At 49.2% G+C, this 22,193-nt stretch overlaps 1 protein-coding gene across 3 annotated transcripts in view; it reads left to right on the top strand.

Annotated features, from left to right (window-relative positions):
- HNRNPA2B1 (heterogeneous nuclear ribonucleoprotein A2/B1) overlaps window positions 1–22,193 on the top strand; it is a 594,776-nt gene that overhangs the window by 220,489 nt on the left and 352,094 nt on the right. For all 3 annotated transcript variants that reach the window (XM_069648208.1, XM_069648207.1, XM_069648209.1), the window contains exon 5: window positions 19,927–20,028. In XM_069648208.1, coding sequence (XP_069504309.1) covers window positions 19,927–20,028 — 102 coding nt within the window. The remainder of the gene's footprint in view (window positions 1–19,926; window positions 20,029–22,193) is intronic.

The following is a 22,193-nucleotide window of genomic DNA, read 5'->3' as shown; positions in this document are numbered from 1 at the left end:
TACCCCTCTGCGGCTCGTCACTTGGTCATACTGCCACTTCACGTGCTACCAAATCTGAAGATGGCTGCCAGAGGCGGGGCTTAGGTAGAGGGCAGTCATTGGCTGTGGTCAGTATGACGCAGAGATCAGTGATTGGTTACTACTACGAAAGACAGATCAGAAACGAAACTGATACTGATTTTTTCTTTACCGAGGATTCCCAGCCTGACGACGGGGAATATTCATGAGCATGTGAATCCATGCCAGACCCATGCTGGAGAACAACAGTTACAGGTAAGTAACTTGTTCCATCCGCTCCTCTTGCAGGAAATTTTAGACCTGCTAGAGAAAGGTGCCATAGAACCGGTACCTGTAGCGGAGAGGAACAAGGGCTGGTACTCCCCTTACTTTCTCGTACCAAAGAAAGACGGAGGACTGAGACCCATCTTGAACTTGCGGGAATTGAACAAATTCCTCAGGAAAGACAAATTCAAGATGGTAACTCTCACTCAGATCCTTCAAGCCCTTCAGTTCCAGGACTGGTTGGTATCTCTGGACCTTCAGGACGCTTATTTCCATGTGCCAATCCATCTCAAACACAGGAAATTCCTGAGGTTCCCAATTGGCAACTCTCATTATCAATTTCGAGTTCTGCCATTTGGGCTGACCTGTGCCCCGAGGGTCTTCACCAAGTTAATGTCGGTAGTGGCTGCAAGTCTAAGGAGGGAAGGGATTCATGTCTACCCTTACCTGGACGATTGGTTGATCAGAGCTGTATCTTCGGAACAAGCTCAGATCCAGCTAGATTATGTTTGCCACTCCCTTCACAGACTGGGCTTCTCCCTCAATTTAAAGAAGTCACAAATGATACCATCGCAGAGACTCCAGTTCATCGGAGCGATCCTGGACACTTCCCTGGGAAAAGCCTCGCCACCAGAGGTGAGGGCTCAAGATATTCTACAGATGGTCACCAAGTTTCAAAATGCCCAACGTCTCCCAGCCTTCGACTTTTTGAGGTTGCTAGGCCTTATGGCATCCTGCATTTTCCTAGTGCCATAGGCTCGCCTGAGAATGAGATCTCTCCAGTGGGCACTGAGAACTCAGTGGTCACAATTCTCAGGGAGAATGACAGATCTTCTTCAGGTGCCCGACAGGGTGGCTCGAGACCTTCAGTGGTGGGCCTGTCAGGAGAACATTCTGAAAGAGCAGTTTTGGCAACCTTGGCCGGAGATAACAGTAGTCACAGATGCCTCACTTACGGGGTGGGGAGCCCACGCCAACGACTTGACGATCAGCGGTCATTGGTCTCCATCGGAGTCCAGACTACATATCAACCTGTTAGAGCTGAGGGTCATCAGACTTGCGCTGAAGGCTTTTCTGCCATCTGTACAAGGAAAGAATGTCCTGATAATGACGGACAACACAGTGGCCATGCATTACCTCAACAAAAGAGGAGGCGTAGGATCACTACCACTGTGCAGAGAGGCGATGCAGCTCTGGTTTTGGGCAATCCAAGAAGGAATCTCTCTATCGGCAGTTCACCTAGCCGGAGAGAAGAACTTGACAGCGGACGCTCTGAGCAGGCAGAGCACAGTCTCCCACGAGTGGGAACTAGCTCAGGAAGTCCTTCAAGAGATCTTTGGGGAACCCCTCAGGTGGATCTGTTCGCCACCAGTGTCAACAGGAAGTGCGATCTGTTCTGCTAACGGGAATTTCCCCCGAGAGGAGCTCTGGGGGACGCGTTCATAGTGGATTGGGAGTTTCCACTCCTGTACGCGTTTCCACCAGTCCCTGTCATTCCTCAAATGATCAGGAGGTTGAGAAGATTCCGGAAAACCATGATCCTAATTGCCCCGGATTGGGCCAGGAGAACGTGGTACCCGGACCTTCTAGACTTGTCCATCTGCCCTCCAATTCGACTTCCACTCAGAGAGAATCTGCTCTCACAGAAGGGAGGTCAGCTTCTCCATCCAGACATCAAAACCCTCAACCTTCACGCTTGGCTTCTGAAAGGCTGAGGTACAAGGATTGGGACCTCCCTGATGACGTTATGGCGGTGTTGCTTTCGGCAAGAAGGCCAGCAACAAAATCTTTATACCGCTGCCGTTGGAACAGATTTTGCAGCTGGTGTAGGGAAAAGTATCGATCCCTTCTCATGTGGTACACCAATGGTTTTGTCTTTCCTACTTTATTTAGCTAATTCAGGCCTTCAAGTTGGCACCATCAAGGGCTATCTCGCAGCGCTATCCATCTTTAAGCGCACTGCGGAAGAACCATCCTATTTCAAGTTATCCTTGGTAATACAGTTTCTAAAGGGATTAACTAACGTTTATCCCCCAAGACCATTCCAGGTTCCCCTATGGGATTTAAATTTAGTCCTAACTTTCCTGATGGGCACACCTTTCGAACCACTCCACTCTTGTTCGTTAAGGTTTCTTACCCTTAAGACTGTTTTATTAGTAGCACTTACAAGTAGCACTTACATCTGCTAGAAGGGTGAGCGAGTTACAAGCTTTCTTGTAAACCCCCTCATACAATCTTTCACAAAGACAAAGTTGTTCTGCAAGTGAAGCCTAATTTCCTCCCAAAGGTGGTTTCTGAATTTCATATCACACAGAAGATTACCCTTCCATCTTTCTATCCTCCTCCCCATCCGGGGAAAGAGGAAGAGAGGTTACACAGGCTGGACCCAAGAAGGGCTTTAAGTTTTAAAATTAGTAGACTGACTAGAATAAGACCAGCAGACCAGCTGTTTGTAGGCTACGCAGGTCACAAGCTGGGGCTACCGATAACTAAGCAGACCATTTCCAGATGGATTATTTTAGCCATTTTGGAATGTTGTAAACTGGCAGGAAAAGAGCCCCCTCAAAATCTTAGGGCTCATTCGACCAGAGGTATCGCGGCTTCATCGGCCCTCAAAAGAGGAGTGCCGGTTCGAGACATATGTGCGGCTGCCACATGGTCGTCCGTCCATACCTTTACACGGTTTTACAACTTGGTTTCCTCCTCCAGTCAGGAAACTAGATTTGGAAGGGCATTATTGCACTCTATTCATCAATAAGAGGAAGCATGAAGTCAGTAATCCCACCTCCAATAACAGAATACTGCTATGGGAGACTATCTAAGATGAGGAATATGTCGGAGGACACAATCCCTTCAAAGAACAACTTCTTACCTTGTAACGTTCTTTCGATGGTATGTTCCTCCGACGTATTCCTTATTGACCCTCCCATCCATCCCCGCAGTACTACTTCCCTTGTTGTTGCAGCTTACGCTCCTTCAAGGTGATTAGTCTAGTCCAGAAAGAATTATTGTGGGCTACAAAACGGAACTGAGCAACGGACGCTGCGCGCGGCCTTTATAGGCAGGATGACGTCAACGTCGATACGGCAGCTGTCGAGGGACATCGACTCGGCGGACGTCGACGCGCAGCGCCCTCTAGAGAGAAAAAATTTCCGAGGCCAGCAAAGCTGGAAAGAGATATCTAAGATAAGGAATACATCGGAGTAACATCCCATCGAAAGAACGTTACAAGGTAAGAAGTAACTTGTTCTTCCGGTAAAGATGAATAAAGGCTCCATAGGTTGGACCCTAAAAGAGCTTTAAGCTTTTATATTTCCAGGTTCTCCATACTCACAGTGGATGGCCAACTCTATTAAATACACCAGAAGGAAATTGGGTCAAGCTGTTTCAAAACACTATCAAGGTGGATTATTCTTGACATCTCGGAATGTTACAATTTGGCAGGCAATGATCCGCAAGGAGGCTTGATCTCCTTCTACCAGTGGTATAGCCTCTTCTGCAGCCCATCAAAGGGGCGTACCTATTAAATCTATTTGTGATGCAGCAACTTGCTCATCGCTGCATACATTCACAAAGCATTACTGTCTAGATTCTTCCCACTCTCAGTATTTGCCTTTTGTAAGGCTGTACTGTATTCAGCCTTATAAAATGCCGCCAATTTCAAATTCTACTCCCCTCTCCAAATTCTGCATACTGCTTTCGGAGTCTATCAAAGATGAGCAATACGTTGGAGGACACAATCCATTTGAAGAACAAGTTACTTACCAGCTGGTAACGTTCTTTGACTGACTGGATGGTCTTCCAACATATTCCTCATCGCCCTCCCAGTCTACCCTACCCTTCTGTAAAATTTTCCATTCTGTTACTGTTAGGGAGAATTCTCAAAATGTGCTAATTTCCCTTACCTTTTGTGATCCCCCAGCAACTTTCCTGGATTTCTAGGATTTGATGATTTTCCCAGGTAAAAAAAACCCCAAAAAAACCCTAAAAAATGTTTTTCCCACTCTTCCAAGTATTTTGATGTGTGTTTTACTTTTGTGTTCTTTGGTTATGGCGTTTTAAAACAACTCCATAGGCATAATATTTTTCTGTGTCACGCACAGCACCTTCAGTGCAGTGGGACAGGGATGCCTTTCGGACTTCCCAAGGTTTAAATACCTTCTCTGGGACTGACTACGGTCTCCCAGAGCATGTAAAGTTAAATTGACTTCACTAGTCTCTTTAAATTTACTGACCCAGCACACCGTGCTGGAGGGGTTGCTTAGCTTCCCCTGAGTCAAAGCATGCTTGTAACAGTCAAATGTTACCCTTTCCTACTTTAAATGGCTGGTGCAGTGGTTTAGATCAAACTACCATGACTTTTCCCGACCGCGAACAACGGTAGCTAAAAATCTGGTCAGCCATGTTTTTCAATATGGCACCCAAGACCTATCTATGAAAACAGACTACAGTCAACTTTTTTTCACCATTTCTTTTAGGAAAAGTCCTTCTTGTGTTTGTCTCTCTGCACCAAACCAGGGATGAACAGGATTTGAAGGAAGTGCCCGACACTACCTATGATTAGTCTCCTAAGAGTTCTGAATGCACTCTGGCGTGATTGGCCGGCTGGCTGTCCTGCAAAGATAACCACCTTGCTGTGTGAATGACAGACAGGCTGGAATGAATGGGTAAACTGTTTAAAAGCAGTTCTATGGGACTTGGAAAGCAGAGTCGACCACTGGAACAAAAGAACCGAAGACGAGCTGAAGGAAAGAGGACTGCTGCAACTCCTGGATGACCGGTGAAGACCTGCTGCAGGTCTGAATTGGCTGAAACGCCCTCGACCGAGAAGCCCTTCAAGGTTAACTACTTCTCTTGAGTTTGGTGGGAATAACCAACTCACAAGCCACCTGGACTCCATCCCTATCTGGTCGAATTTTCATCAGAGTGCTGTTGAAAACCAGATAGCCAGAGGGAAGGAAACCAGCTCGTGGACTTTAAGGCACTCGCACCTTAAACAGACATCTTGCTAAAGCTTTTGGACTTATCTTTGGGCAGTACAGAAACCTCCTGATGTCCTCCTTGTCCCCACGGCTGAAGCTCAGGAACAGCCAGGAACAACTGCCTCAGCTACAGCTTTTCCTCACTAAGAAGGTACTGTGCAAACGCAGTCCGGAAATCTTTTCGGCCATAGCGAAGGTTCGTGGAGCTTTCCTCAACTTCGAAGGCTTGTCCTTCCCTAAACATTCCTCAAACTTTTCGCCTAGCCAAATTCTTCTAAACTCTATGGCAAAGACTCAACCTTTTACTAGCAGAACTGTGCTATCCTATACAGAGACTCTGAACCATTGACTTTGGCCCAGGCCTATGAACTGAATTGCTGGATGTAGTTTACTGAAACCCTTTGCCCTCCCTATTCAGGTATTTGTCTCTTATAATCTTGTCTTTTTACCCCTTTATGAAGTATCTGAAGTGCCATTTTGCTCCCACTTCGGGGGAGCTAAACTTGTTCATTTACTTAGCAGTGATATTGAGCTGCTTGTGCTAGTGTAATGTTTTCAAACCGACTGAGTAAATGTATAAGAAACCTTGAGTAAGTGTTTGTTTGAATCACTGTATTGGTTGGTCCTTTGTGTAACTTGTTCTACTGCTCACTCAACTCTTAAGATATGTCTGGCTGCTCAGCCACTGCTACCACATAACTGTGTAGTACAGGCTTGCACAAAAGGTGAAATTGTACTGACAATTGTAGACCTAATTGCATGTAGTGTTCCTAAAGGGTACTGCATGTGATTCTGCCTAACAGTTACAGCTTCCGCTCTCGCAAGGCAGATTGCTGATTGTCTACACTTCAGCCAACACGGAACAGGAGGAGGAAAACAGAACTGAGGCCAACGGGCGCGGCACGTGCTACTTGTACACCCAATGACTTCACCCTCGACGGGGACCTTCAAGGGACATCTACTGGACGCCATTGGCGCCCTCTGCCGAGAATTTCTACTGAAAGCAGCTGAAGTTGGATGAGATATCCAAGATGAGGAATATGTTGCAGGAACATCCAGTCGAAAGAAAGTTACAAATTGGTAAGTAACTTGTTCATCTAGAAGAAGATAGTCAGTTTTCATTAAGGCGTCAAGAAGACCATAACGTGGAAGTAGAGGAGGAAGCACTCCCCATTCAAAACCCGCATAGTTGCCCTCGGCTGCAGATGGATCAGCAAAATGACGGTCACCCAAAAATCTGTGAAAGGGGTCAGCAGACTGCATTACCAGACTGTGTTACCATGTCCAAAGTTTGCGAAGCATAACTTCGCATGCATAGGTTTTGCATCCAAAGTTATGCAAAACGCAGACTGTTATTGCATCCCAATCCTGAAAAGACCTCCCGATTGCACTGCACTGCACTCCCCCCCCCCCCCCCTCCCCATGAGCAAGATCAACCTTGGTTCCAGATCCACTCCTCCCAACAGGAGATTCTAACCTTATTGGAGAAAGGTGTGATAGAATCAGTAACTGTAGCAGATAGGAACCAATGTTGGTACTCTTCTTACTTTCTGATACCCAAGAAGGATGGAGGACCATCCTTCTTGGATGGCGGCCCATCCTGGACTTGAGGTGCTTGAACAAGGTTCTCTGGAAGGACAAGTTCAAGATGGTAACTCTTTTGCAGATCCTTCAGGCTCTTCCACTCTAGGATTGGTTGGCGTCATTGGACCTTCAGCATGCTTACTTTCATTTGCCGATACATCAGAAACACAAAGTACCTGACGTTCGTGGTTGGAGAGTCTAATTACCCGTTTCGAGTTCTGCCATTTGGGCTCACCTCCACCCCAAGGGTTTTTACGAAGCTTATGGCAGTACATCTCAGGAGGGGGAGATTCACATCTACCCCAATCTGAACGACGGTTGATCAGAGCGGGGTCATCTCAGGAGCACCTGCCACCACCTCCATGAGCTGGACATCTCCCTGAACTTCAAGAAGTCCCATTTGACACCTCAGAAGCTTCAATTTATTGGAGCAGTTCTGGATTCAGCCTCTGGAAAAACATTGCCACAAGTTAAGGGCTCAAATTGTTTTGCAAATGGCCCAAATATTTCAGAGCTGCCAACGACTTCCAAAAGTTGCTCGGCCTCATGGCATCCTGCATTTTTCTGTTGCCAGAAGCCTGCCTGAGAATGAGATCCCTTCAGTGCGCTCTCAGTCCCAGTGGTCTCAATTCTCCAGCAGAATGACTTGACCTTTTTCAGGTACCGACAAAGGTCACCCAGGAACGCCCATGATCTGCTTTGCTGGGTAAGCCGAGAGAATGTGGGGGGCATCGCCCTCGACATCAACTTCCCCGCCGGACGGCGAGGGCAGGAAGTTGGACACGATGGGACGACGGATCATCTCATCCGCAGTGACGACTATCAAGGCGGCCAACGCCCTGGCTATCGTAGCCCGCTATGACAGGGAGTTGTGGTTCAAAATCGCCCCTCTGTTAGACTTCCTTCCGGATGCCAAAAGGGCTGAGGCCCTTGAAATCCTACAGGAGGGGGAGATTGCTGCGGACCACGCCATCACGGTGGCAACGGACATCGCCGACACCGGTTTCCGTCAGTTGGGCAACAGTGTTTGCTTGAGACGAGGATAGCTCAAGGCCACGGATTTCCACCAGGAAGTACAAACCAAGGTTTTGGACATGCCCTTCGACGGGAACAACCTGTTTGGGAAGGCGGTTTGATGAGTCCCTTCAGGCCATCAAGACAGACACAGAGACTGCCGGGGCTCTGGGAGTGGTCCAACGACGACGGCCGTCCTTTCGGAGCTCCGGAGGCAGCCAAGGTGCCTCCAAGGGATCCGGCAGTGGCTCCTCCACTTACCGGCAAGCGGCAAGATCTTCGTCCCAGGAAGCCTACAGGGGACGCGGCAAGTCAGGTGGTGCCCGTCGTCGTCGACAAGGAGGGCAAGGAGGCCTCCAAACAAGATTGAACCGACTGTGGGGTCGGGCCCCTGCCGAAGCACCCCAGTAGGAGGCCGGCTGGCGAGGTTCGTCAGCGTGTGGGAGTTCTTCTCCACCGCCTGTTGGGTGCTGGACGCCCTGGCCCCAGGGCATGCCCTCGAGTTTAAGAAGTGCCCTCGCGTTCCACCCGTGGCCAGGAAGCAAAATCACGTCCCTCAACTACTGTTGGAAGTAAGGGCGATGCTCAAGAAGGGTGCCATCGAGCTCGTCCCAAAGATGCTTCGGGGCTCCGGAGTATACTCAAGGTACATCCTCGTAAAGAAGACAGGAGGATGGCGCCCCATCCTGGACCTACGACTACTGAACAGGTACATCAAGGCACATAAGTTCTGTATGGTCACCCTCCAGCATGTGCTGGGGCAGCTGGAGGAGGGCGATTTCCTGTCGTCGTTGGACTTGGAGGATGCGTACTTCCACATCCCCATTCTAAAAAGACACCGAAAGTTCCTCAGGTTTGTGGTCCAAGGGCGGCACTACCAGTTCAAGGCCCTCCTGTTCGGATTGAAGTCGGCACCCAGGGTGTTCACCAAGTGACTCGCACCGGTGGCGGCGTGGCTGCGCCTACAGGGGATCCACGTCTACCCCTACCTGGACGACTGGCTCATCCGGGCAAGGACAAGGGAGCTCGCCGTGGAGCACACTGCGAAGACCGTGCAGCTGCTCACGGACCTGGGATTCTCCATCTTTCCAAAATCCCACCTGGTTCCGTGGCAAGTCGCCCTGTTTCTGGGAGCCAAGCTCGACACAGTGGCGCGGCTGGCCTCGCCGTCGGAGGAAAGGACCAGGACCATTCTAGGCAAGGTGCAGCGTCTGCTGGCCACGGACATGGCCAGGGTAAGATCTATCAAGTCCCTCCTCGGGATGATGTCCTCCTGCATTTATCTGGTGCGCCTTTGCAGGCTTCGGATGAGACCCTTACAGGAGTTCCTCGACGCCCGCTGGATCCAGTCGACGGGCAGCTTCGAGGTCAGGATCCCTCTCAATGAGACGTTCTGTCAGGCGATCCGGTGGTGGGGTACCCGCTCCCATCTGTCGGCGGGCACGGACTTTCAGACCCCAGCTCACCAGGTGACGGTGACGACGGACGCCTCCCTGGAAGGTTGGGGATCACACTCCGGAGATCTTCACGCGAGAGGCCTTTGGCTCCCGGAGGAGAAGTCTCTCCACATCAACATCTTGGAGCTCCGCGCGGTGTTCTGGGCCCTGAGCTCCTTTCTTCCTTCCCTCAATAGCAAGGTGGTGAGGATCTTCACTGACAACACCACCACGATGTTCTACATCCGGAAGGAGGGCGGAACCAGGTCCCCGGCCCTATCCAAGGAAGCCCAGGATCTGTGGCATTGGGCCGTCGCCCAAAGGATGTTTCTGGTGCCTCTTCATCTGGCAGGAATAAAAAACACGATCGCCGACTCACTCAGCAGGGAGCTGCGCTCGTGCCACGAGTGGGAACTACGCCAGGATCAAGTGGATTGACTCTTCCGACGATGGGGCGAGCCCCAAATCGATCTCTTCGCGACGGCGACGAATTCCAAGTGCCGGAGGTTCGCCAGCAGGTTCCCCCAGCCGAGGAGCATGGGCGATGCTTTCTCGTTCCCCTGGGACGGCCTATTTCTATATGCGTTCCCTCCGCTGCCGTTGCTGCTCCGGCTCATCAACCAGCTCAAGAGGTCCCGGTGCAGGATGATCCTCGTTGCACCGGCGTGGCTGAGACAGATCTAGTTCCCGGACCTTCGGGACTTGTCAACGTCCCCACCAGTCAAGCTGCCGACTGACTCAGACCTTCTCTCCAGAGAAGGAGGCGCCATTCTTCACCACAACCCGGAGCCGCTGAACTTGCAGGCCTGGCTCCTGCAGCACTAGAGTTTGGAGGGTACGACATCCCGGCCGACTGCAGAGAGGTTCTTGCAAAGGCCAGGGCGTCCTCAACTCTCAAGTGCTACGGACATAAATGGAAGAGGTTCTCTGTCTGGTGCCGTGCACAGAAGATTAACCCCCTCCGGATTACGGCCCCTCAAGTACTGCCGTACCTACTGTCGCTGGCCAAAGCTGGACTGGCTCACGCCTCCATCAAAATACTTCTGGCTGCAATCTCCCGATATACCAGGACGACGGGACGGGCGTCCTTGTGGTCTCATCGCCTGGTGAAAGAATTCATGAAGGGATTATTCTGATCATTCCCACCGGTGAAGGCTCCTGCCCCGGCGTGGGAGCTTAATGTGGTGCTGACCAAGCTCATGGGGGCCCCATTCGAGCCTATGCATTCGGCGCCTTTGAAGTTCCTGTCATGGAAGACAGCTTTCCTCGTTACCATCACCTCCGCACGACGAGTAGGAGAGATCCAGGCCCTATCTTGCAAGCCTCCATACTTGACTTTACATGACCAGAGGGTGGTGCTGAGGACACACCCATCCTTTATGCCCAAGGTGCCGTCGGACTTCCACCTCAACGAGCCCTTGGTGTTGCCAGTTTTCTTCCCGTTGCCTTCGTCGCCGGCCGAGAGGACTTTGTACTCGCTGGATGTAGCTAGAGCGCTGAAGTTCTACGTGGACCGCACAAAGAGTTTTCAGAAGATGTCACAGCTGTTTGTGAACTTTGGGACTGTGAATCAAGGGAAGGCTCTGTCGAAGACTTCCATTTCCAGATGGCTCTCCGGCTGCATCTTGCACTGTCACCGGTTGGCAAACCGACAGCTGCCCGATCGCTGCTACCACGGCGTTCCTGTCTGGTGTGCCCCTGCTGGACATCTGCAGGGCTGCTACGTGGAGGTCGACGCACACCTTCACAAGATTCTACTGCGTCGATCGGGACTCCAGGGAGGAGTCCAGGGTCGGCCAAGCAGTGCTGCGCAACCTGTTTGCCTAAGGTGAGCCTGGTGAGGAGGTGAGAGTTGCTTAATATTGAGTTGTTGTATTGCTTAATGTTGAGCCTGTTGCCACCTCCCATGGTTGTGCATGTGTGTACTGCTATGTATTCTCTTATTCATGAGCATGTGAATCCATGCCAGACCCCATGCTGGAGAAGGAACAAGTTACTTACCTGTAACTGTTGTTCTCCAGCATGGGTCTGGCATGGAATCACATGCGAACCCTCCCGCCTACCCCTCTGCGGCTCTTCACTTGGTCATACTGCCACTTTACATGCTACCAAATCTGAGGATGGCTGCCGGAGGCTGGCCTTAGGGAGAGGGCAGTCATTTGCTGGGGGCAGTATGACCCAGAGACCAGTGATTGGTTACTACTAAGAAAGACGGATCAGAAACAAAACTGATACTGTTTTTTTTTCTATACCGAGGATTCCCGGCCTGACAGGGAATATTCATGAGCATTTGAATCCATGCCAGACCTATGCTGGAGAACAACAGTTACAGGTAAGTTACTTGTTCCTTCTGGGCTCTTAAGTCATTCCTTCCTCTTCTGAGGGGGCAGGTATTAAGGATCTTTGCAGACAACGCCACCATGATGTTCTACATCAGGAAACCCAGGAACCGATCCCCTGCTTCTCCAGCATTGGATCTTTCATGGATCCACATGCTTAGAATATTCCCCGTCGTCAGACTGGGACCCCTCGGTACACATATATATCCTTTTCCTATAGGAAAACTTCCAACACTTTTGTGTCCTATCTACGTCCTTTTATGGCCCGCATACGTATGTCCCGTAGGACGTTGCGGTATAAAAGCCCCGCCCCCGCGGCTCCCTTCAGATTTCAACCGTCTCCAAAGTAGTGGGATCTCCTCGCGTCGTTTTACTATTTTGTACAAGGTTGTGTACTTGAAGTTGGAGTTAGGTGAATTTTTCCTTCATGTCAGGAAAGGCGCTGTTCCGTCCGTGCGCGACGTGCGGCTTGAAAAAAGTTTACGTGGGGGATGGACATATAGATTGTATATACTGTCTCCACCCTCATCATTCGGCTGATAACTGTGACATATGCAAAGGGTTTTCTCAAAAGACCCTCAAAGACAGAAGTCGACGGCTGGTGGCATGGTTGAATGATGGAGCAGGGGCATACCCCTCTTCGGAGGTAGGCTCCACACAATCTGCAAAAACATCACACCGCGCTGTATCGTCAGAACCACCGGCGAAGAAATCTCGACCGGCGGAGAAAGAGTCATCTCGGAGTCATTCAGCTAAAGAATCTTCGACGAGAAAATCATCATCTTCGTCAAAAAAGCATGACAAGGAAAGGCCGAAATCCTCCTCGGGCGATCACCATAGATGGACCACGAGTCGAGAGTCGGGTAAAAGCAGGCCTAGTGCAGAAAAGGCGGGTCCGCCTAAACCACCTGCTAAGCCACCGTCGTTGACGGCGGTCCAGTCATCGGCCTCCTCCCTACCACTGACGCAAGTGGTATCTACCGTCCCGCCGACAGCGACGGTGGCCTCGTCGACGGAGGTTCTACAGGAAGCCTGGAGGCCTCAAGTCTTCGATCCGATCCCTCCGGATACTTTACTACAGGAACAGGCAGCGTTGCTGTCCTCGGGAGAGGACGAGAGCGGGGGAATAGCTGGCCCGGCAGACCTTGGGCTACGAGTGGTAAGTCGTCGACGAGGGGATCCGGAGTTCTGGTGTCTGCCCCTCTCCTCAATCCTCAATCTGTTTTGTCGTTGGAGGTTCTGTACACGCGTCAGTCTTTATTAAAGTCGTTGGACCAGAGGCTACCTCAGGTAAACCTTTCCACAGTCACCCGTCGACGAGCCGGGCCCGTCCCGTCCACCGACTCAATTACGCACGCCAGTCTCCGCACCACCGGCACCCCAAGAGGAAGGTGAGCTACCAGATTCGGAGTCTGACAGAGGAGCCATGTCGGATATCTCCTCATCCCCCTCCAGGGATCCAGCCTGGGAGTCAGAGGTGGAATTAGAAACCCCAAGGATCACGGCTCAGCCCGGCCCCCCAACTCCCCCGGATGATATTGCATCATTCCATTCTATGATGGAGAAGGCTTGTAAGGAATTTGGTTTGTCCCAGGAGAAAACAGAAAAAGGACTGTATTCTTTTCGACCACATGGGTAAGAGAAGGAGGTCAGTGTTTTCAATACCCATCCTAGATCATGTGTGGAAGGAGGGTTTGCAGACGATGCGTCACCCCTTTTCGGAACCGGCGGTAAAAGGTCGCCATGAGAAAGAATTTAAGACTCCAGAGTCTACCCCCAAGTGCTTATCCTCCCATCCAACGCCTGAATCGGTGTCGGCGGCAGCGGCGAGGAAAGCTAAGGCCCAGCACAAGTGCACGACTCCGCCTGAAAACGAGGCAAGACGTCAGGATGTCTTCGGCAAAAAAGTGTTATCTGTGGGAGCAACTACAGCAAAGGCTGCAAACTCTGTCTATTGTAGCCAGATACGACAGAGAAATGTGGCACCGGCTGGCTCCGTTGCAGGATCATCTTCCGGAAGCGCATAGGAAGGCGGCGATGTTACTCCTCTGAGAGGGTGAGGAAGCCTCCAATCACGCAATAAACATCGCGGTGGACCTCAGTGAATCGAGCTTCAAGCAAGTCAATAATAGGGTCGTGTAACGACGACAGTCATGGCTTAAGTGTACCTACTTCAGACCGGAGGTACAATCCAAAGTATTAGATATGCCCTTTGAGGGAGACCTTCTATTCGGAGAGAAAGTAGATGAGGCCCTGAAGGGAATGAAAGAGGACTCTGACACAGCACGTTTATTGGGTGCCCTCCAGAGTGGCCGAAGCTACAAGTATTTTCGTCCCTTTAGAGGGGCTTCAGGTAATTCCAGATTCTCTGCGTCAGGAGACAGATCCTTCAGTAGGTCGGCGTACCCCTCCCAGGGATACAGGCGTGCTTCTCAAGCAGCAAACCGACGCCGGAACTTCCAGACCTCCGGGAAGAGACCATCCTATCCGTCATCGTCGAGAGAGAAGCAAAACAAAGTTCAGCAATGACGAGCAACACACTGTTCTGGGAGGAAGAGTATCAGCCTACGTCGACGAATGGGAACGAATAACGACAGATCAATGGGTGCTGGACACAATAAGGATCGGACATTCTCTACAATTCAAGCGCAGCCCTCCGCACATTCCACCTGCGCTTGTCGCTCAATCCCATCTGAGGGTACTGCAACAGGAGGTAACACTCATGTTAGCAAAAGGTGCGATAGAATTAGTTCCAGCATCATAGAAAGGTCAAGGGGTTTACTCAAGATACTTCGTCGTGAAAAAGCCAAACGGAAAATGGCGTCCCATTCTAGACTTACGCAATCTCAACAAGTCCTTAAAGAGCCTAAATTTAAAATGCTCACGCTCCAGGAAGTGATCCGAGCCGTTCAAGAAGGGGATTTTCTGGCGTCCCTGGATTTGCAGGACGCGTGCTTCCATATTCCAATGTGTCAGAAGCACAGGAAGTTCCTGAGGTTTGTGATAGGGCGGACTCTAAACCTCCCCCAGAACGTTCACGAAATGCTTGGCCCCAGTAGCGGCCTGGCTAAGAAGGCAGGGCCACCATGTATACCCATATCTCGACGACTGGCTGGTAAGGGGATCCTCCCCAGCGTCGACCAACACAAGTTTGCAAGCCACCATGCAGCTTCTACAACAGCTGGGATTCGCCATAAACTTCAAAAAGTCCTCGTTGATGCCATCGAGAACTTTGGTGTTTCTGGGGGCACAGTTCAAAACCCAGTCGGGGCTAGTGAAGCCTTCCCTCGACAGAATCTCAAAACTCAATCAACTGGCGGGTCGACTACAGCGAAACACAACGCTTTCAGTGAGAAAATACGTTTCGGTCCTAGGGGCCATGGCATCCTGCATCCATCTGGTGGCCAACTGTCGCCTATTCATGAGGCCAGTTCAGGAGTTCCTGGCGGACCGGTGGACACAGGCCCAAGGATTGTGGTCAGACAAGATAATCATCAACGACGACAAACTGCTTCGGACTCTTCAGTGGTGGCAGAGTTTCCACAACCTGAACAGTGGTGTACCCCTATAGGAGCCGGAGTTCCAGCTAACCATAGTCACGGATGCGTCTCTAACCTGCTGGGGAGCTCACATGGGCACTCTTCAAACGCAAGGTCGTTGGTCTCAAACGGAGTCACTCCTACACATCGTGTTAGAGCTCAGAGCAGTGCGATGGGCCTTGAAGGCGTTCCTACCACACATCAAGGGATCGAGAATACGAGTGCTGATGGACAATACGACGGCCATGTTTTATGTGAGAAAACAAGGGGGGACGCGATCCAGGACCCTTTCCATAGAGGCCCAGAAAGTGTGGCATTGGGCATTAAAGCACGAGATATCCATCGTGGCTCACCATCTCCCGGGAGTGAGGAACTCGCAAGCGGATTCCCTCAGCAGAAGGATGGCCCAGATACACGAATGGGAAATGGACACAGTTCAGCTGACGAAAGTTTTCGAGAAATGGGGTCACCCCCCACTGGACGTCTTCGCAACGAAGGAAAATAAGAAATGCGAGCAATTCGCAAGCAGATGGCCTCAGGAGGGTTCCATGGGGGAGGCGCTCTCCTTCCCATGGACGGACAAGTTCCTTTACGCTTTTCCTTCGTTCCCCCTCATACGGAGGATGGTGCAGTGGATACGCAGGTACAGTTGCTGGGTAATTCTAGTGGCACCGTACTGGCCGAAGCAACCGTGGTTTTCCGACCTGCTTCACTTGTCGCTGGAACAACCAATAGCGTTTCCGAGGGTCCCGAACCTACTGTCCCGGGACACAGGTACGGTGTGGCATCACGACCCGGACAGTCTCAACCTCACAGCCTGGCTCCTATTTGGTACCTTGGACGTTTCGGAGGATTGCCAGAAAATTCTGCAAGCGGCTCGGGCCCCTTCTACCAACAAATCTTACACCTATAAGTGGCGAAGGTTCTGTGAGTGGTGTCGAGGACAGCAAGGACTACACCCGTTAAGGGTGACTCCGGAGCAAGTTCTGCCTTTTCTGCTTCACTTGGCAGAGGGGGGTTTATTTTTCACATCGATAAAGGTGCACCTGGCGGCCATCTCTAGGTTCACGAGGAAGAGACAGTCTCCTTTATTCAGCGACAGGCTAGTGAAAAACTTCATGAGGGGTTTATTTCGAACTTTTCCCCCAATAAAACGTTTTCCACCAACATGGAGTCTCAACGTAGTGCTGGCAGGCCGAATGAAACCACCCTTCGAGCCTATGGCCGCCTCGGCCATGACATTCGTATCGTGGAAGTTGGCGTTCTTAATAGCTATCACGTCAGCTAGGAGAATCTCGGAACTGCAAGCGTTGGTCGTAGACCCTCCATACCTAAGATTCTTTAAAGACAAGCTGGTTCTGGAACTAATCCTACTTTCGTTCCGAAAGTTCCTACAGTGTATCACAAACACTCGTTCATTGTCCTCCCTACTTTTTTCACGACCCCATCATCGGCAGCGGAAAGAGCTCTTCATACCTTGTACGTTAAGAGGGCCTTCAAATTTTACCTACATCGTACACAAGAACTCAGGTCTACTCGACAACTGTTCATCGCGTATGGTCCGTCGACGAGAGGAAATGCAATTTCTAAGCAATGACTGGCTCGGTGGGTCTCTTCGACGATTGCGTTTTGTCACTCCAATGAGAGAGAGGCAGTTTTGAAGCTTTTAAAGCAAGACTGCTTTCTTTTTCTTACTGAGCATTAGAATATTTATGAGCATGTGAATCCATGCCAGACCACTCTGGAGAACAACAGTTACAGGTAAGTAACTGCCTCATGTTAGGTCTGTTCCTTGTGCGTTCTTGATGTTTTTGAACACAAGGCTTGTGAGAAAATTCTGTAGATTTAGATTTACTATACTGGATTTCATTTTGTGCACTATAGAGCAGCAAGACCGCCTGTTCGGATGTTTATGTATTGACTGTGCCTCTCATTCTTTGACTGTTCTTGAAGTACCCCTCTTTTAAAGAACCTCAATATCACTAATCTTTTTCAGTACAGCCTACCCACACAGGGATTTGACATCCTATTGTTCCTGGACATGGATCTGCATTTTGTAAAGCTACCACAAAAAGACCAAAATAGATCCTTTGGGTGGAGCACACACTTTTGCTGCTTTACCCAATTGATGTTCTTGGCGTTCACATTTATTCTGTGTCTTAAGTGTTTTGCAGAGGCGTCGGGCGCTATTAAAGCACAGACTGTACCCTTTCTTTCACATGCAATTCACATTAAAATCGCAAGTTGAAAAGGCAAATCCTGCAGAGGTGTATTGTGCAATTGAGCGGGTAAAAGTGCAGCTAGCAATTCACTCAAGCCCTGAGTGCATGATTTAGAATAAGTAACACACATTGTCTTTGCATACTTATTATAAGTAGAATGCTCTTGTATGATTTTTTTTTATTATTATTTTTTTTTTTGTACGGCCATGGTATCTGGGAATCTGTAAGGTTGAATGCTAATGCCGGAGATGCATAAAACATGTTATGTGCACTGCAATCACACCTATCTGTAATGCAGGGCGGGCACATTCTGACTTTTATCTTGAACCTTGATCTTGAACCTTGAAAACACAGCCTAAAGAGGTGGGTGGGTGTGTTCAGGGTGGGTGTGTTCAGGGTGTCCACAAAGAGTCCACGCAGTGAAAAAACAAGAATTACATTGATAGTAATAAAAGTAATACATTTATTACAGGCCCAGAAAACGCATTATAAATGACTACTAACATCATATATACAGCGACTGTAGTTGGTGTACAACAATCCAATCGTTCCCCCGACCCCCTCCTCAAATACCTGAAAGGAAAGGTCAATGGTTGTAGAGAGCACCAACTGTCAACATGATTTACAATCCTAACCCTCAGTTGTATGGGGCCTTGTGCCCAAAGATCTGCACAGTTTTGTATGTTTGGTAAAAGTTAGGAGAGGGTTCCTGGGGACGTCGAGATGGGTCCAAAAGCTAGATAAGGACCTATTCTAGCGACTTAAGCTGTCCCCAGTTTTCGGAGTGCTTGCGCGTTCAAGCAATGGTAAAGCCAAATTAATGCAAAAGTTTAAAAAGTTAGTAAAACCTTTTTAAAAGGGGGTATGGGGTTTTGGTTAAGTATAACTCTGGCTTGCCCCACATACTCCGGTTTCTCTTGGGACTTGGCAGGTCTTTTGAGCATCATCCGAGGTTGCATTTCCCACTGTTTATTTGGGATCTTGGTACCCAGGAGTTGCAGGTTTGAGTTAGTCTGCAGTGCTTGTTGAACGTGTTGCAGTTGAAGAATGCTCCCCCGTCTGGTGGAGGCCACCTCTCAGCACACGACCGGATGAGGGGTTGGTGTCTGGTGACCAGCACTGTTGCAGGGCGACAGCAATGGATCGGGCCCCTTGTATGTTACTGCCATCATTTGGCAGTCTACCGCAGTAGGAAAGAACTGGCGGCCCCCAAGTTCCGAGCCAAAACACAGAACTAGGACGCTCTTATCACGGTAGTCCATTTGGAGTTGGTCAGCCCACTGGATGGCCCAGGACTCTTCCGAAGACTATAGTTGGCTTGGGCACCAGGAGACGTCAAGACCAGTTGTACCCACCAGTCTAGAGGGTCTAAGCACTGACCAGGGTCTTCAGCTCGACAGGGCTTCACTGGTACTTGAGCAAGAGTTGGTCGCCTACCTTGTCATGAACATGAGATCATCCACAGGTCTTCCTTCGGTCTTCACAGCTGCACAGGATACTTGGCTCCTCTTCTGATTTGCTGGAATGGCTGCAGGAAACCTATTCTTATCCCAAAGTCAGGTGAGTGATCCGACTCAGCCCACCAATGGCACGATCTGCTCCACACATATACAAGAGCAGTGGTCTAATCCAGACAGTCCCCACCCATTTTCTGGGACCCCACACCCAAGCCCTGCACTTGCCCGCGAAAAGCCATGCTTTTTCTGGGCCGTGCATATTTTTCCTGACCTGTTAGGTCAGGAAGAAGGCTGAAAGGCACGATTGCGGCACAACAATGTTTGGACACTAGCCTCTGTTAATAGCGAAAGACAGTAAGGCTAATAAAAAGTACAGTAAAGTAAAAAGTATGAAAAACTGTTGCCACCGTTTTGTCCTTGAGCACGTCTAGGGTCATCCAAAGAAACCACATTGCACTGCATTGTAAGATACATTGTGTAATGTTAAGTTACTCAAAACAGTCAAACTACTAAGGGAAACCTAGTTTCCCAGAACGGACAGCCTGAAGGACTTGTCAGTTTCCCCAGAACCGAACTGTACAAGTCAGGTCAGTGTTAAAAAGAAAAGGAAAAGGTTTTGGGTTCCATAGACTATGGAAGGAAAGAAGCTAAAGGAGAAATCTTTACTAACATTCATTTATGTAGTAAGGAATTCCGGGCTTGAGGAATCTCAAAGTAGCCTTATGGGATGGGCCCTGGAGCCTCTCTGGAGCGAGCTCACCTCGTTGGTTGCAGAGCAAAGGGCCCTACATCGGGTAAGTATGCTACTTAGTGATGTGGTTTTTCTTATGCATGGTTTTCTTGTGTTTCCCAGCCTGATGGTGGATAACGGTTAAAGCATGTTCATCTGTAAAAAGGAAATGCTGGGGAACTGAAGTTAAACTTACCTTGTAAGGCAAATATTTTGACACCTTAGTTATATTCACAGATTCACTTTCTTGATTTGATTTTCTTATTAATTGCTCTTTTATGTGCTCTAAAATAAATGTGTACATGCTTGGTGATCTACTGGTTTTCCTTACCCAATTACAGTACAGAAATATCATACCATCAACGGACATAAGGCAGAAGTGAGAAAAGCATTATCACGACAAGAGATGCTAGAAGTTCAAAGTACCAGAAATGGAAGCAGAGGTAGTTGTGATTATTTGTTTGTTTTGTATGCATGTTTATTTTTCATCTTTTTATTGTGCTAGAGAAAACTGATTATTAGTGTTCAGAATGGCGTTGTTGGTAGAGGATCCTGTAGAACGTTGATCAATAGTTACTCAAAGATTTTAAGAGTTGGATAAAGTTACATCTTGTAGTAACTTTCTCTTCAGGTATAGAATATTTCCACGCCCCAGAACTAAAACTGTTTAAAAAAACAAACAATTGGTTGTTCCTGTTCCTCTACATAGATAGCCTGCTCAAATGGGCCATGTCCCGTTTACACACCTTATAATTTAGGAGTGGAACGCTTGTAGTGCGCTCCTGCTGGTGGTTTTCATCTGCAATGTTCCTGGCCCGGCCACAACTGTTGGCTTGTTTCTCAGCAGTTGTTTTGGGAGCTCTTCCCATCACTCCGGCAGCTTTTGGTAATTATTGGTCTTTTCCATTGTTTGGTAGATTTTCTTTTTTGAGTGAAATTTTCCCCCACTTTGAGGGTCCCCCAGCAGGCAGGGCTATTGGACTTTTGGACTGATTCTACTGAGTGAGTTGAAACCTTTTTCCGCTCTCATTCTTTTACATTGACCATGGGAACCCTTTATCTCGCTTGGTTACTTTAAAAATGGAGTTATGCTTTCCTCCTCCTCCTTTTCTGCCATCTTCCTTTTTATTATTACAGCACTTTCGAATGGATTGTGTCCTCCCACGTATCCCTCATCTTAGATATATTTGTATCTTTATCTTTGCTGCTTCAGAATTGTTTTCCCACCAGGCGGTGCTGTGCTCGAGGTAGCAGTGTCGATGTCACTCAAGGGTTGCCGTCGAGCGTAAACGTCATCTGCAGTATAAAAGCCTCGAGCTGCGCCCGTTGGCTTAGTTAAGTTTCTCCGACAAAGCTTTTGCTTCGTGTGAATGAAAATGGCGCTTCAGTCTTTCGACAATGTCTTCTTCATCAAATACTTCTACCCCCAAAACTGGCTTCAAAAAGTGCCAGAAATGCTGGACGAAAATGTCCGTTACTGACCCCTATTGAGTTTGCCTCTGGTGCTTGGGTCCGGACCATCGAGTTGACGAATGTGGTTCCTGTCAAGCCATGACCAACAAAGCTCTCAAGGAACGGAGAGGTAAATTGGAGAGGTAAATTGGCGGTGGGGGAGGAATCCTCAGTCGTCTTCGAGGGGAGGGTGTGGGGGAGCAACTGAGTTGAGTCTAGTGAACAATCCCGAAATAAATATAAGCAATATAGGTCGAGGAGTCGGTCTCAAATCTTCTTCTTCAAAGAAGAGACGTCACCGATCTCCCTCTTCTTCGTCATTGTCGTCCGATACAGGGGTTATCGAATGTCCATCTAAACACAATTCCCCTAGGAAATGGGAGACCTTCAAAGCCTCGATTATGCAAATCTTTGAGAACGCGGCCCAGACCCCCTCGAAGAGATCGGGTGAAGACCATGTGCTGGCTCATTCGAAGAGTGAGAGGGAGGTCAGAGACTAGACTTTCTAAATCCGGCGAAAAATCATTGAGGTTCTCATCGAGTGAAACCTCTCCGACACCTCCATAAGAAAAGTAAAGCGGGCCTAGTGGTGCATAAACCGGAGACAACACCAGACAAAATGGCGTTAGTAACCAAACCGCCATCGAAGTCGGTGACAAAGATCTCCTCGACAAATCTGTCTAAGACTTACTCGACGCCAGTGTCGAGAACAGCGTTGACCGCTTTCTCGATGGCGCTTAGATCCAAGGCTCCTTCGACCGCGTTAAAGATAGCGTCAATGACTTTGATGCCTTTGTCGAGGTCAACACTGATTCCAGCACCAATATTGACGCCTTTTGGTGAAGCCAAGGTTTATCCCTCCATAATCCACGGGTAACATTTTTCACCCTGTGCCTAGACAAGACTTTCATGTCTATGGCTTCTATTTCTTCAGAACAATCTTCTGAAGAATAGATTCACCCCCTCTGGGGTGAAATAGGATACAAGGGATGTTCCTGAGGACTAATTGATCCTCACTCCAAAATGGCTGATCTCTACGAATGTCTGCAAACAGCTAGTGGTCTAGACACGTCTCCTGAATTGGAATTTGATAAACCCGACCCTGCTGACCATGTAGACTCGGGGAAATAGGAATCTTATGACTAGGGTGGTAGAA

This window comes from Ambystoma mexicanum, chromosome 2q (assembly GCF_040938575.1).
Source record: "Ambystoma mexicanum isolate Mex_15411 chromosome 2q, UKY_AmexF1_1, whole genome shotgun sequence".
Lineage (NCBI taxonomy): Eukaryota > Metazoa > Chordata > Amphibia > Caudata > Ambystomatidae > Ambystoma > Ambystoma mexicanum.
The sequence above is the reverse complement of the archived record's forward strand: the minus strand, read 5'-3'. Positions and strand labels throughout refer to the sequence as shown.